Below are 14,739 nucleotides of genomic sequence, written 5' to 3'. Positions count from 1 at the left end.
GTACCGAATTTAAAACAGAACGAATTTAAAATTTCCGTTCTATTTTTAAAATAACCGTAAAACAGAGCGTTCTCCGCAAGTTTTACCAAAAACATATTTCGTTTATATATATAAGTACGATTGTTGAATGCTATTCTTTTGATTACTTTTTCGATTTTGGGGCGTAATTAAAAAAAAATAATAATTATAAGAGAACGAAATTTCAATTTCTGTAAAACAGAGCGTTCTCCACAAGTTTTACCTTATTCGTTTTGCTTGAAATTTAATATTTCGATTTGTGAACTTTTTTGTATTAACGAAGAAGCATTATTTTTTTCCAAGTCATGTTTATTTAATTTTTTTTTTTTTTCCTCGAGGGAACATTAATAAGAAGGAACCTTTTTTGCTTGTCACCGGAGTTGCGTCTATTCCGCGGAAAGTGGAACTCCAAACTAGTAAACAATGTTGTCTGCGAGCTTATGTTTTTTTTTAATTTATTTTTTTATCAATAAATAGAGGATACATGTAATATGCAATAACAAAATAAAAAAAAAACCAACTTTTAGATAACAAGCCAATGTAAACAGGCGGAAGTAAATACTGTTCAATTGCATTGTGGGTAACAATGAATATTAAAGACTAGTTATTTTATCACCTCGAACAAATTAGTTCTTAGGACAAGCTAAGCTGTAATGAAATTCTGTCCCAAAATACTACAGTTAACAAAACGAACGACTTACCCGAGCATCAATACGAGATTTAATCGTAAAACCTTATGTTAATATTTTGCCCCTTTTTCTACGAAAACACTTCAATCACAAAAGTACGTAACAAAAATGTAAGTATTCTTTCAAAGCACAACGTTTTTCGCCTTTTATTTGTTGTATTTTTTGTAAATTCAATTCAAGTCCAGCGTTACTTTTTTTTTTAATTTAACGCAGAAAACATAATTTAGTGAAATTTCATTATTCGATTATTTCTCGATACCAATATCTTCTCCATATTAAAAAAAAAAAAAAAAAAAAAACAGAAAAAAGGTCAATGTGATATATAGGACAAAACGAAGACTCACCATTATAAAATTGATTTCTAGGTGTGTTTGGGTCTAGTGTGAACGAATATAACAGTTAAATTTGTCGCCGGCAAGTATTTCTTATGATATTAAGACCTTTATTATTCAATGTATTGGTACTTGTAAAGTTTAATCAAGACATTAAAAAATGAAAATATCAAAAAAAAAAAAAAGTCTAAATTGTACGTATCTGTTATGGAATGAAGTTCTCTGACAAAAATGACACCTAATTTCATCAAGTAGTTTTTATTTTACAGCGAAAAAACAATTTGTTATGATACCGAGCAAAATATTCGATTTTTAGGAAGAAAAGCTAGTTATTAAAGATGGGAAGGGAGTGTCGGCGCTTTACATGGAGTTATCTTCCCGTGGCGTTTATAAACTCCAAACAAAAAAAAAAAAAAATCAAAAATGTCTGCCTTCAACGCGCTCTCATATATAAGAAAATCTTTCCTACCTTCAATGACCTCAGGTTTTGACAGGTGGATGCGAAAGCGTCTTTCCCTTTGTGATTGTTTTTTATACTAATGGATAAATCATGTGACCCTAGACCTTCTATAAAATTGTATGGGTTGACTAGCTTGTGTATTATTTTCACCCCCATCTTTACAATCGGTTCACACCGTGTCTGTAGTTGTTCCTTTTCTTCTTTTTCCTTTTCTTTTTTTCTTCTTCTCTTATTTACAATTGGGACACCGTCTTGGTAGTTCCTTTGTTTTTTTCTTTTCTCAATCAATTATTGTATTGATAAGAATTATTACGGGACTAATACCTGAGGTCGCAACTGACGGCATCTATTGCAAGAGGTAAGACATTCTTTTTCTCTTTCTCTCTCAGCCAGTTGTCATTGATGTGTTGGGATAAATTTCTTAGCCTCAGACCTTGGTCCTTGATTATACCTTTTTTATAGCATCCTATCAAGAAGTCGCTATACATAAAAATGTGTTTTTCAGCTGTAAAAAAAAACTACTCGATCAAATTAAGTGAATTTTTTTTTTTTTCTTCAGAGATCTTCAGTTCAAAACGGATACATACAATATAACCTTTTTTTGATATTTTCATTTTTTTAATGTCTTGATTAAACTGTACAAATACCAATGTATTTCCTATTGTTTTCACTGATTGCCATTCTTAACATGGAGAGGTGGTGTTTTGTATTGCTTGGAGCATGCTGTCAAGTGTCTTATGTAACAAGAAAAAGTGGCGGCCACTTTAAGGTATTAGATAAAATATTGGAATATGAAGATCTTGATGTCATAAAAATTAAACTTACTTGCCTGCGACAAATTAAACTTTGATATTCGTTCATGTCGTACCTGGATACTTTAGAAAATCAATTTTTAAAGGTAAGTCTTTTGATCCTTTCGGCCATAATGACCAACAAAATAAATAAAATGCGTGGAAATTTTGGTATTTGTTGAAAATTTATTCTGACTATAGTTGGGTTGGATGATCCGCGATGGGACCAGTTTAAAAGTTGCGAAATGATCGTTATTTTGCAACCCCAACTCAGGAGTCAGTTAGTCACTAGTTGAAAAAATACAACGCATTGACTCTCTGGTAAGATGTTGGACTAGCTCGAAAAGAAATGAACGACCCCCGCATTCCACAGAGGCCCCCGTCCACAGCATACTTCACACCACGCTCAGACTTGGAAAAATGCATGTACATTGGCAAGCAACGGGTAACAGTGAAAGTGCTCACCGAGGTACTGCTAGCAACCTACCTCATCATGTAACCTGAATAGACGCAGTATAAGAAAACTACTGGGCAGTATTTAAGTGTATCTTAGGACTGGGTGGCCTGTTTTTAGTTAGTAGATGTGCATTTCTACATAGTTAGAAAAAGCAGAAATGTTAAAAAAACAAGAAACTCTGAATAAATGTCTTGATCATATGATTTAAATTTCATTTAAATCGGTTATATGTTGTCTCGAAATATATTTATGAATTTCAGCATAATTTTCAAACAAAACAAATGTCTGTTTATTTTGTAATAATGCATTGCTTTTGGTTTCAAACGTATATAATACGTATTTATTTTATTCAAACTCAACCGGCGCTTCTAAGGAACAAGAAATCTTAACGTGAATCCTGCGTGACCTAACGCACCGTTCCGAGATTTAAAAAAAACTACCGTAAAAACAACAAACTGACTTCTACTTTCTAATTCACTGCTCCAGCAACAACATGGCAAAAAAGATAGAAAGACATACTGATGATTAGGCTTTGCCTTAAAATATATTTATGAATTTCAACATAATTTTGAAACAAAATAAATGTTTATTTTGTAATAATGCGTTGTTTTTTGGTTTCAAACGTATATAATACGTATTTGTTTTATTCAAACTCAACCAGCACTTCTAAGGAACAAGATTTCTTAAATAAAAATTTTTATTTAAGTTTTAAGTGGGCTATGCCCTTATAGTCCCTTTAGAGGCCTGCTAGTTATGTATAAAATTTAAAAACTAAAGCAAATATTTCAATCAATTTGAGTGAATAATAGACATTTTTTTTCTTTTTTCTCATTGTCGTATAACTATAACAAATGCCGACAACAAGCAACCACATTGTTGTAAATAAAGACTGTAGTAATGTCTATTTCAAATGTATGTTTGCACTGATATGTGTTTTAGTTATTAACTAAATTACATGACAATATATGCAACCTGCATGAATTATACTATCATAGTTAGGTGTATCTTACGATTGGGCAACATCAGTATTTCTACATAAGTTATTTTTATAAAAATGTAATGAATTGTTAAATACTTGTTTTGATATTTATAGATATAATGTTTTGATATTTATAGATATAATGTTTTGATATTTATAGATATAATGTTTTGATATTTATAGATATAATGTTTTGATATTTATAGATATAATGTTTTGATATTTATAGATATAATGTTTTGATATTTATAGATATAATGTTTCGATATTTATAGATATAATGTTTTGATATTTATAGATATAATGTTTTGATATTTATAGATATAATGTTTTGATATTTATAGATATAATGTTTTGATATTTATAGATATAATGTTTTGATATTTATAGATATAATGTTTCGATATTTATAGATATAATGTTTTGATATTTATAGATATAATGTTAATTTCATGACTATCATCAGTAAATGATAGATATTTTTTCTAGATGTGTTTTTATTTATTGATGTGTAATTTTACATAGTTTAAGTTATTTTTATAATATTTAATGAATTGTCAAGCATTTGTTTTGATATTTTTTTATTTGTTTGCAGATATAATGTCGAAATCATTTTCCTGCTCAGTCTGTGGATCATCATTTACGGACAGATCAAATCTAAATCGTCACACATGTATCCACACGAAGAAGAAACCATTTTCCTGCGAAATATGCGGCTTTTCATTTTCTCGCAAACAATCTTTCACTGAACACCTGCGCGTACACACGGGCGAGAGACCATTCTCCTGCGAAACATGCGGATCATCATTTGCGCAGAAATCAAGTCTGGCAAAACACATGCGCGTTCACACTGGGCTGAAGCAATTCTCCTGCAGCCTATGCGGATCTTCATTTTCTGAGAAGTCAAATTTAAACATGCACATGCGTGTGCATACTGGGGAGCGGCCATTTTGCTGCCAAGTATGCGGGTCTTCATTTTCTGCTGAATCGACATTGAAAAAACACGTCCGCATACACACTGGAGAGAGACCGTTTTCCTGCGGAATCTGTGAATCTTCATTTGCAATTAAATTAACGCTGAAGAAACATATGCGGATACATACTGGGGAGAAACCATTCTCCTGCGGAATCTGCGGGTCTGCATTTTCCGAGAAATCAACGCTGACCAGACATATGCGCACGCATAGTGGGGAGAAACCGTTTAAGTGCACAATCTGCACCGCATCATTTTCGGTTGACACGACATTGAAAACACACATGCGTATACACACTGATGGAAAACCATTTTCCTGTGTCAAATGTGCATCTTCATTTTCTGGGAAATCAAGTTTGACAAAACACATGCGTATTCACACATAAAGAGACATATAGAGAGAGTTAGAATCTTAATCCTTTGCCGCCAGAATTTTTTTCATGCAAAAGTTTTTACTCATGAAACTCGGAAAGCTTTCGTCTCTAATTATTTCTTCCCGCGAACAGCTAGACTTTGGAATTCCCTTTCTACTACCTGCTTCTCTGACTGTACTAATATGCCAGAAGTTCAACATAATGTAAACCAACATGTTTTAAATTTTTTCTAAGCATGGTCTCAAATTGTAAACCGTTTTCCTGTGTAAAATGTGTATCTTCATTTTCTGAGAAATCAAGTCTGACAAAACACATGCGTATTCACACACAAAGGGATAGTTAGAATCTTAATCCTTTACTGCCTCAGAAACTCAGGAAGCTTTCTACTCTAATAGTTTCTTCTCTCGAACAGCTAGACTTTGGAATTCCCTTTCTACTAGTTGCTTCCCTGACTCTACTGATATGCAGTATGATTTAAACATAATGTAAACCAACATCTTGTAAATCTTTTCTAGGCATGGTCCCAAATTGTAACCCCTTACGTCCAAGTGGTGATATGCCTTGTTGAGGGTGAATGTGAATGAAAAAAAAAACCCACATGTGACGGAAGTAAGCATGCAATTGACGCAGGAACATAAACAAACCTCCTCATTAAGTTGTTGAATCATGCATAGACCTGTACTTTGAAGACAAGTTGAGCTGACAAGTCATAAGAGTAAGAAAGATAGCCTTTCTTTTTTGAAAGGCTGCTTGAAAGTACAATTTGGTGGTAAAGGGTTAAAAAGAGCCATCGGTCAGAATGTATGAGATAGGTGAAAGAAATGATAAGAAAATTTTAAAACGTAGTTAGGAACAATTGTCCTATTAATGATGTATACTTAAGTATATTAAATATTATAATAATATACTTAAGTCATATATATATATATATAAAGTTAAGCAGAATGAAAACAGCAAAGGTGTCAGAAGGTTGATGTTCAAGGTTCATAAGAACATGAAATAAATGACGTCTCAGTCTACTTAAGTCTTAAGTATATGTATGTTTATATAAGTCTATTTATGTATATATAAATCTATATATATATATATATATCTAGTAAGTTATGAAAATATATATGGCAATTAAGCTACACAGAATATTCCGCGTTTTTTTGAGAGAATTCATCTAACGAGGATGAAATGTGGAATATTCTGTATAGCTTAATTGCCATATATATTTTCATAACTTACTACCTAGCTCTACCTATCTATTGAGCACTGTTGAAGTAAATACTGAAAATATAGGCATAATATGATCTCTTTGTATATTGATTTATGTGATTAAATGAACTAGTATATATATATACATATATATATATATATATATAAAGAATAAAGCAGAATAAAAACAAGTAACAAAGGTGTCAGAAGGTTTTATGTTCAAGGTTCATAAGAATATTGAATAAATGATCTCGGTCTACAGATTTATATCAATCCATTGTCATTTCAAATGATGACCAGTTAAGTTGATAAAAATCTTAGACTGAGATTGTAATTTATTATAATTAATAGACAAGCTGTTAGTAATAGTTAGGGAATCTGGATGAGGATGAAGGTTTGAGAGTGCATCATATTAAGTAACCATTTTTGTGCAGAATATGTACGTCATTTTCGGTCGACACAACATTGAAAAATTACCTGCGTGTTAAAACATAAAGGGACAGTTAGAATCTTAAAAAGATCTATCGGATATACGTGAACATCTAGAAAAAAATTGTATGAAAATTTTAAAACGGGAACAATTATCTTGCCAACGACATGGACTTTAATATTATATTAGTGTTCGGATGATTAATCGGAATTTTGAATTGGAAAAATCATAACATTTGGGGAATCAGAATCGGAAAAAAAAGAATGAATCTTTTTTCCAATGCCAAAAACAATTCTTTAAATTGTCACTAATGTCTTCTGCTGCTGGAAGTAATGATAAATATTTATTGATTTTAAACTAATAGTAAAATTAGAATCGATTGATCGTTCTCCACAAATGTATTTTTACATGTGAAAAAAGAATCTGAACATTTAACGTGTATTTTTATGGTAATTCTATAGTTATTTTTTTTAGAGATCATACGTAAAAAAAAAAGAAAAACCTGTATTTCCTAATCCAGACTGTGTTAGGAATCCAATTAAGAAATTAAATTTTAAAAGGTAAATATTTTTATTTATTTAAATTAAATTTAATATTTCGATTCATAAAAAATTTCATCAGGAAATACAGGTTTTATTTTTTATTTTTTTACGTACCATGAAGATGGTAAAGCGTGGCATGTTTTCCTTAAGATTTTAGTAAAGTGTAATGTTCAAATGTCTGAAACAAATTCTGCACTTGTTTTGGTCTTTAAACTTTGAATTCTGCATTTAATATCAATAGTGCTTACAGGACAAAGGCCCAGTTGACCTCTGGTTGACCTGTTCCTTTGTGTGTGCTATTTTGGCAGGGAGTGTAGATATCTAGTGTCCTGACTTATTTAAAAAAATATTTTAATATTTTATATGCTAGTTTATATATAAATATAAATATATATATATATATATATATTATATATGTGTGTGTGTGATTGTATATGTATGTTTATTTATTTTTTATTTGTTTATTTCCTATTGTTATTGTTAGTTTTAAAATAATTTTGTATCTCTATCCTGAAGTAAATTTTATCCTGTGAACACAGTTGTTTGCTATTTCTCTCCTACAGTTTAATAGATGTTGGTGTTCTTTAAAGTATAGGATAGCACATTTTTCATAAGGCATAATCTACGTGGATCGTCTGGGTCTTTGCATATGTTTGCTTGTCTTACTATTTTCCATTTGACTACCGACTCGATATTATGACCACAAAAGTATGTTCAATAATACAAAACACCGAATGAAAACAACTCTAGCAAACAAATACTGGGAACTCAAGGGAAGCAGACATTCGCTAGTAGTCAAATGGAAAATAGTAAGACAAGCAAACACATGTAGAGACCTAGGCTGTGCATGTGTATTCAGTTTCTGGAATTATGAATAAAATATCAATTTTGTTTATTTCAAGTTTGTGTGTGTACATATATATATATATATATATATACATATATATATATGAATGATATGCATAATTAAAATTAATAAGTATATATATATATATATATATATATATGATGATTGCAACGTCTTGTCGGACGAGTGCCACTCCCTCAGACATTTAAAATCCATGTGCCCAAATGCCTGAGGGAGTATCTATGCAAATATGATGTTACAGTCTTAGCTTTGTATGACAGCTAAGTCTCTCTCTCGGTTCAAAATGTTGAGATCCAGCAACAAGCAAGAGCAAGATAGCCAGCAACAAATTAAACTGCAGACCAGCTTAATGCGGGTAATGGTCTTCCGCTTTATGGTTTTTTAAATCAGAGATTTGCTTCTCCTAGAAAGGTTGCCTTCACCACGGCTTACGGGAGCCCTCTCCACCCCAATACACATATACACACACAAATATACACAATGCTAGTTGGCCGTTGACCAAGAAAAAGAGTTCAGTCGCCCTTATATATATATATATATATATATACATACACACACACACACTACATTGGGGTAATTGCGCCAACTAACTAAAAGTGCTCTTTTTGCAACCACACATATAAAGAGCACTTTTTTTTTTAGTTGGCGCAATTACCTACAGATTTAGCGCAATTACCCCAAAGTATGGTATATATATATATCTTAAATAAAATCAATTTTTAGCTGGGTGTATGTAAACTTAAATAATACTAAATTGTGATATTTTTCTTGCTCAGCTTATTTTTGAGGGGCACTGAAGAAGAAAATTTTGTTACTTATCTAAAAAAAGAAATTAATGAATATGTGTGTCTTGGTTTTCTGTTGCAGCAACTCATAAAAACACATTCATATACACACTAATCAATATTAGCTTATAAGAAGAATGGTGCACCTTGTATAAGGGATGTTACCTTAAGTAATAGCACGATGCTGGATACTCCACAAGACTAGATAAATTCTTGTCCTGGAATCCATTTAGACGAAGAGACCAAAATGAAAGATACACAACAACATATGAAAATGGTTAATTGCGGAGAGGAAAACTGTTCTCAATTTCTTTACTTTAATGGAACATTTGAATTTCTATGTATCTCATAAAGTACAACAAGCTGATTCGAATATGGTTGTCTTCAAGTCCAATGTAAATAAGTTCTTGATGAGCTGTTCTTAAGTAATCCAATTTAGCAAATTTACATGACGAACGATTACTACATTGTCCCATCGACTACTGTACACTCTTTAATCCTTATCCTCGAGTGGCCTCTAGGCCTTGATAAGTGGTAACTTCTTTTATAAAAAAAAATTGGAAGGCAATAAAAGCTGTAAAAAGTAAATATAAACCTTTATCTTGTCGAAAACGTAGACTTTAATTCTGCCATAAAACCTTGAAAATCCCATACATATACACATTTTCCTGTCAAATATGTAGATTTCACACAGAATCAGAAAAAGAACTCCCGGTTGGAATGTATGAGATAACAGGTGAATTTCTGGAATCCGGTAGGATGCACCATTTGATGCTAATACAAAATAATAAATAATCTTCTAGATATATATTTTTGTATGTCCAGCAAAGGCTTTTTGGGAGGATTCTGAGAAGGGTTACTATTTCTTTTTATATAACCCCTAGATCATAATATCTGATTTGCGAAGGGACATCATGTTTAGATTTATTTTGATTGACTTTTATAAAATCCGTGCTAATCCGTTCTGTCTGTTTTTCATATAAATAAAGTGAAACTAATTGAAACAAACGCAACTCCTCGGCTTTCCCGCTGGGAACATCTGGAAAGCAATCAGGTTTATTCAATGCAGTGAAAAGCATCATATCTGACAATTGTTATCATTTGGATTCACCCCTTTTTGTAGGGAGCTGATTTTCTCCAACATCTATGGGAAGCAAAACCAAAATAACTGGCTCGCAGCCAAAGTTAAGTGCGGGATTTCATTTCCCCTATGGCGTGATATTTGACCTCGTTAAATTTACACAACTCTCGCTCAACTTTTTAATCGTTTAAGTAGAACGCATTTCACTTCCTGTTCTGTTGTGGTCAAGCAGAAAGATGTCAGGTTCTTTCACATTTTCTTTTTCACCTCCGCGTCAAGGGTTCGGGTTTAAGCCTACCTGCCTACTACAACTTTTTTTTCTCAACACACACCTAAAAACACCTGGGCAACGCTGGGCACCTATGCTAGTCTATAAATATAAAAGCGAAAATGTGTCTGTGTATGTATGTGTACACTTTTTGTGTATGTCCGCAAAAGGCATTTTTTTTTGGGGGGGGTGCTCGGTGCGGTCGCTCCTTCTTAAAACTTTTTATATGTTGTCTAAATGTCTTGATCTACAAGTTAGGAATGGGGGTGTTGCATGTGTATTTAATTTGCCTGATGTTTCATGCGCTATTTTTTCCGGATTTTTCGATTACCGCATGTTTCTTTCGCTTTTAAGTATAAAAAAAGCGAAACTGGATTCGAATCAGCAGTTCCCTGGCCCACAGCCGGGTGGTCTCCAGAAAGCAATGTAAATGTTTGGTCAGTGTTGGCTTTTCACTGTCATATCAAACAATTGCTTTCATCTGGACACTCCCCTAATAAACGGGGAAGCTGGTTTTCCCCAAAGTTGGATAATAACAAACTGGATTTTTGACCTCATTAAAAACTGTCTTGCAGAAAATATTAACTGCGACTTCTATTTGACCTCATTAAGTCATTAAGCGCGGACACCTGTGTCTTTCTACTTAAATAAATTCAAACATCTTTCAGTTACTCTTTCTTGCTGGCCAAGCGGTTAACGTGTCATGTTTTTCACATTTTATTTTCGAACTTCGCCTCAGTGCTTCGAGTTCGATCCTACCTACCAAAATTTTTTTTACCCCCCCCCAGGCAATGCTTATTCTTTTGTTTTGATTTAAGAGCACACACACCTATAAACACCCGGGCAATGCCGGGTACCCCCGCTAGTCTATAAATATAAAAGCGAAAATGTGTGTATGTATATATGTATGTGTGTTCGCTTTTTCTGTATGTCTACAAAAGGCTTTTTTCAGAGAAGCGGTCGGTCGCTTCACAACTTTTTAAAACTTTTTATATCACATATAAATCGTAATATCTTACAGTTAACAACGTAGCTCGCCTGTGTATTCAATTTGCTTGATTTCGGAAAGATAAACATTCAACATTTGGGTTAGTCTTTTCCTTTTACATCTTTTTCCTATAACATCTTGGGGGAAAAAAAAAGCGTTCCACAGTAAATGAAATACTATTCCGCAGTCAAACTTGACCTCATTAACTCATTAAAATGGGCACCTGCCGAATCCAAGTAATTAAATTCAAACGTGTTTCCGTTAGCATCTCGCGGTGGGGCAATGGTTAACGTCGCACGTTTTTTTTTTTTTTTTTTTCACACTTTAATTTACAACTTCGCCTCAAGGGTTCGGGTTCGATCCTCATACTTACTTTTTTTTTAACCCCCCCCCCCCCGGAGTTTCCACACACACCTTCAAAACACCCGGGCAACGCCGGGTACCCCTCGCTAAAATTATAAAAGACAAAACGGCTGCACGCATTTTTGTATGTCCAGCAAAAGCTTTTTTACCGGAGTTCTCGGGGGGGTTAGGGGTACTATGTTTTAGAACTTTTTATATACTCCCTAGATCACAATATCTACGATTTGTGAACACATTTTGTCTAGATTTATTTTGACGGACTTTTATAAAATTCATGCTTTTCCATCCTCTCGTGTGTTTGTTCGTGCTGTGGAAATTCAACAGAATAAGAAATATATATTTAATAAACAAATATGTTTATGTGTAACATAAGAACATTATATAGAGAAAGAAAAATATTCTAAAACTAGCAGGACCTGTGGAAATTCCATGGAATCAACAAATGTTTTGATAAGACTGATATTTTTTCTGGATAGCGCAAAAAAAAAAAAAATGTGTTTAGGATCGAAAAACCAATAACATGCAACAAATATGAAGTTATTAACATTTCTTTGGAAATAATATCCATTGTGTTTCAAATGTAGAACTGACCTAAATCAGATAAATTAATAAGTACTAATATAAGCAATAAATTAACAGCTCAGAAAGTAATATTGTGCTACATAGTTCAATATCACTAATAAAATCGCATTGCAAGAGAGAATCTTTAATTTACTCTTTCAGTCCAGCACCCCTTGACAGACAATATTCTTTTTTTTTTTTTGCTGTTTTTCTTTCGAATGTTCCCTGTTTTATGTTATGACTTGCTGACTCGTTTGTAATGAACTATTGTATTCCTCTGAACAGTTTTGTCAATGCAGAGTAGAACTCACTACTGATAGCCTGAATGTGTGTCTCAACAACCGCTTGTATGCTTTGCACAGATCAAATGCAAAGGCCCTACGCAGCACATCTTTTGATCTGATCTGCATCTGACAGGTGCTGATAAACATTGAAGGCCTCTCTGGCTAGTTGCTTGACCCTGACAACTTTCGAGAATTTGCAAATCAGATCAACTCTTTTCAACTAGTCTACAATAGACATTGCTATGTCATATTCTGGTATGAGTTTTAGGTCAAATTTTTCTTCAGCCATAACGCTGATAGCTTGTGTTTGAGATTTTGTTTTAGTCGTCTCCTACTTCTTCCCCATCTATAATATAAATCTCACTTGTCTGTTTAAATGTATGCATGTATGTTTGTATGTCTGCCTTAAACTTTCAACAGAGGCAACGGATTTTCCACGAGATTGGTATCATTTTAAAGCTCGACGTCTCAGACAACAAATATCGAAAAATTAGCCAAAAACATTAATTCTTTCACCCTCAACTTGGCAGTGTTCTACAAGGAGGGGTCGATTTTTTGCGAGCCATTTTTGCAAGTCATCGTATCGGTTGGATTGACTTTGCCTAATTTTAACGTTCCGAACTTTCAGTCGTGACATGGAGTGGGGGGAGTAAGACGTAAGGATTTCTTTCATTTTCTTTTCCGCCTTCGCGTCACGGGTGCCTACTACCACTTTTTCCTTTTCCTTTTCTTTTTCTTTTTCTTTTCTTTTTCTTTTCCTTTTTTCTTTTCTTCCTTTTCTCAACACACACCTCCAAACATCCGGGCAATGCCAGGCATCCAGGCTAGTCTTCTGAAACAAACAACGTGCAGGAATCTGTCTAATTCTGAAACAAATACTGGCCACACAATAAAATCCATTTTTTTATGCCCCAAGGCTGATACATATATAATGAGTACAGGCCTCATTTTCAGTCCAGTCGTCCACGTAAGGTGCCATATCTGTATTGGCTGACGTGATGTACGCCTCATCATACATTGTCTACAGAGAGAAAAGAAGATGATTACAGTGTATTGTAATTAGGAGGTGCGATAAATAAGTTTTGTATAGGCATTTAAAATTGTCATAAACTCTTGAAAATTCAGTATGTTATTGCTATACATCTTATGAGATGACTGATCAATTTTTATGATTTCAGGTTCAAATGAACAGCCACAAAAGGAATTGGAATACACCCTACTTTTGTCACAGCTGATGAATTTAAAAAATATAATCTGATGTGAGGACAGTTTAGAAGAACGATATGCAATAAAATTATGTTTTAAACTTGAAAAAAATGCCACCGAAACGTATGGAATACTTCAGACTGTTTTTAGACCATGTTGCATTAGTTGAGCATCAGTTTTTAAATGGTATAAGAGATTCAAAGAAGACAGGGAATCTGTGAGAGACGATGAGAGGTGTAGGAGTAAGGAAGTAAGAACACCAAAGGTGATTGGCCAAATAAAGAATTTCATGGATAAGGACCGTCATGTGTCTACACAAACAATATGTGCACAGTTTGATGTCTATGTGGGAACTGTAGACACAATTATTTACAAGGAACTGAAGATGCAGAAGATTTGCGGGAATGCACCACAACTCCATCTTTGTCACAGACTATTTGATGAAGACGAGTATCAAGACAGTTTCTCGCCCTTCCCAGAGCCCAGACCTTGCTCCCTGTGACTTTTGGTTATTCCCTAAGCTCAAGGAAAACCTAAGAGGCTGTCGCTATGAAACAGTTGAGAATATGAAAGAGGCTGCGATGAGGGTCATTGACACGCTCACGCAAGAGAACATTCATGGGGCCATCCAGACGTTGTTGGAACAGTACAAGAAGTGTATTGCAGCCAGAGGATATTACTTCAAAGAGGATTGGAGGTTCATGTGTCTATCAAAAAAAAAGTGCCCATACGAAAAATGTCTGGAAACTTATTCAAGGCATGTCATAAGTTGTGACTCACTAGTAAAAAAAAAAAAAAAATTGTAAATAAATACATTCACTATAAAAAATCTATCTTGGTAGTGCATAAATAATATAATTCGTTGTTATTATTATCATTATTATTTTTTTTTTATTATTATTATTATCATTATTATTTTTTATTATTATTATCATTATTTTTTTATTGTCATTATTATTTTCATTATTTTTTATTATTATTTTCATTAGTTTTTATTATCATCATTATTATTTTTATTATTTTTTTATTATCATCATTATTATTTGATTATTTTTTATTATTATTTTCATTAGTTTTTATTATCATCATT

At 33.0% G+C, this 14,739-nt stretch overlaps 1 protein-coding gene across 1 annotated transcript in view; it reads left to right on the top strand.

Moving 5' to 3' along the window:
• The window catches only part of LOC145269168 (uncharacterized), an 85,709-nt gene extending 77,930 nt beyond the window's left edge, over window positions 1–7,779 (top strand). Inside the window, exons 8-9 of the mRNA XM_080124777.1 lie at window positions 704–802; window positions 4,322–7,779. Of these exons, the coding sequence (XP_079980903.1) occupies window positions 704–802; window positions 4,322–5,085 (863 nt within the window). The 3' untranslated portion in view covers window positions 5,086–7,779. The remainder of the gene's footprint in view (window positions 1–703; window positions 803–4,321) is intronic.
• The last annotated feature ends 6,960 nt before the right edge of the window (window positions 7,780–14,739 follow it).

Source organism: Euprymna scolopes, chromosome 45 (assembly GCF_053919585.1).
Source record: "Euprymna scolopes isolate OS-2025 chromosome 45, ASM5391958v1, whole genome shotgun sequence".
Classification (NCBI taxonomy): domain Eukaryota; kingdom Metazoa; phylum Mollusca; class Cephalopoda; order Sepiida; family Sepiolidae; genus Euprymna; species Euprymna scolopes.
This window is presented reverse-complemented; position numbering and strand designations above follow the sequence as displayed.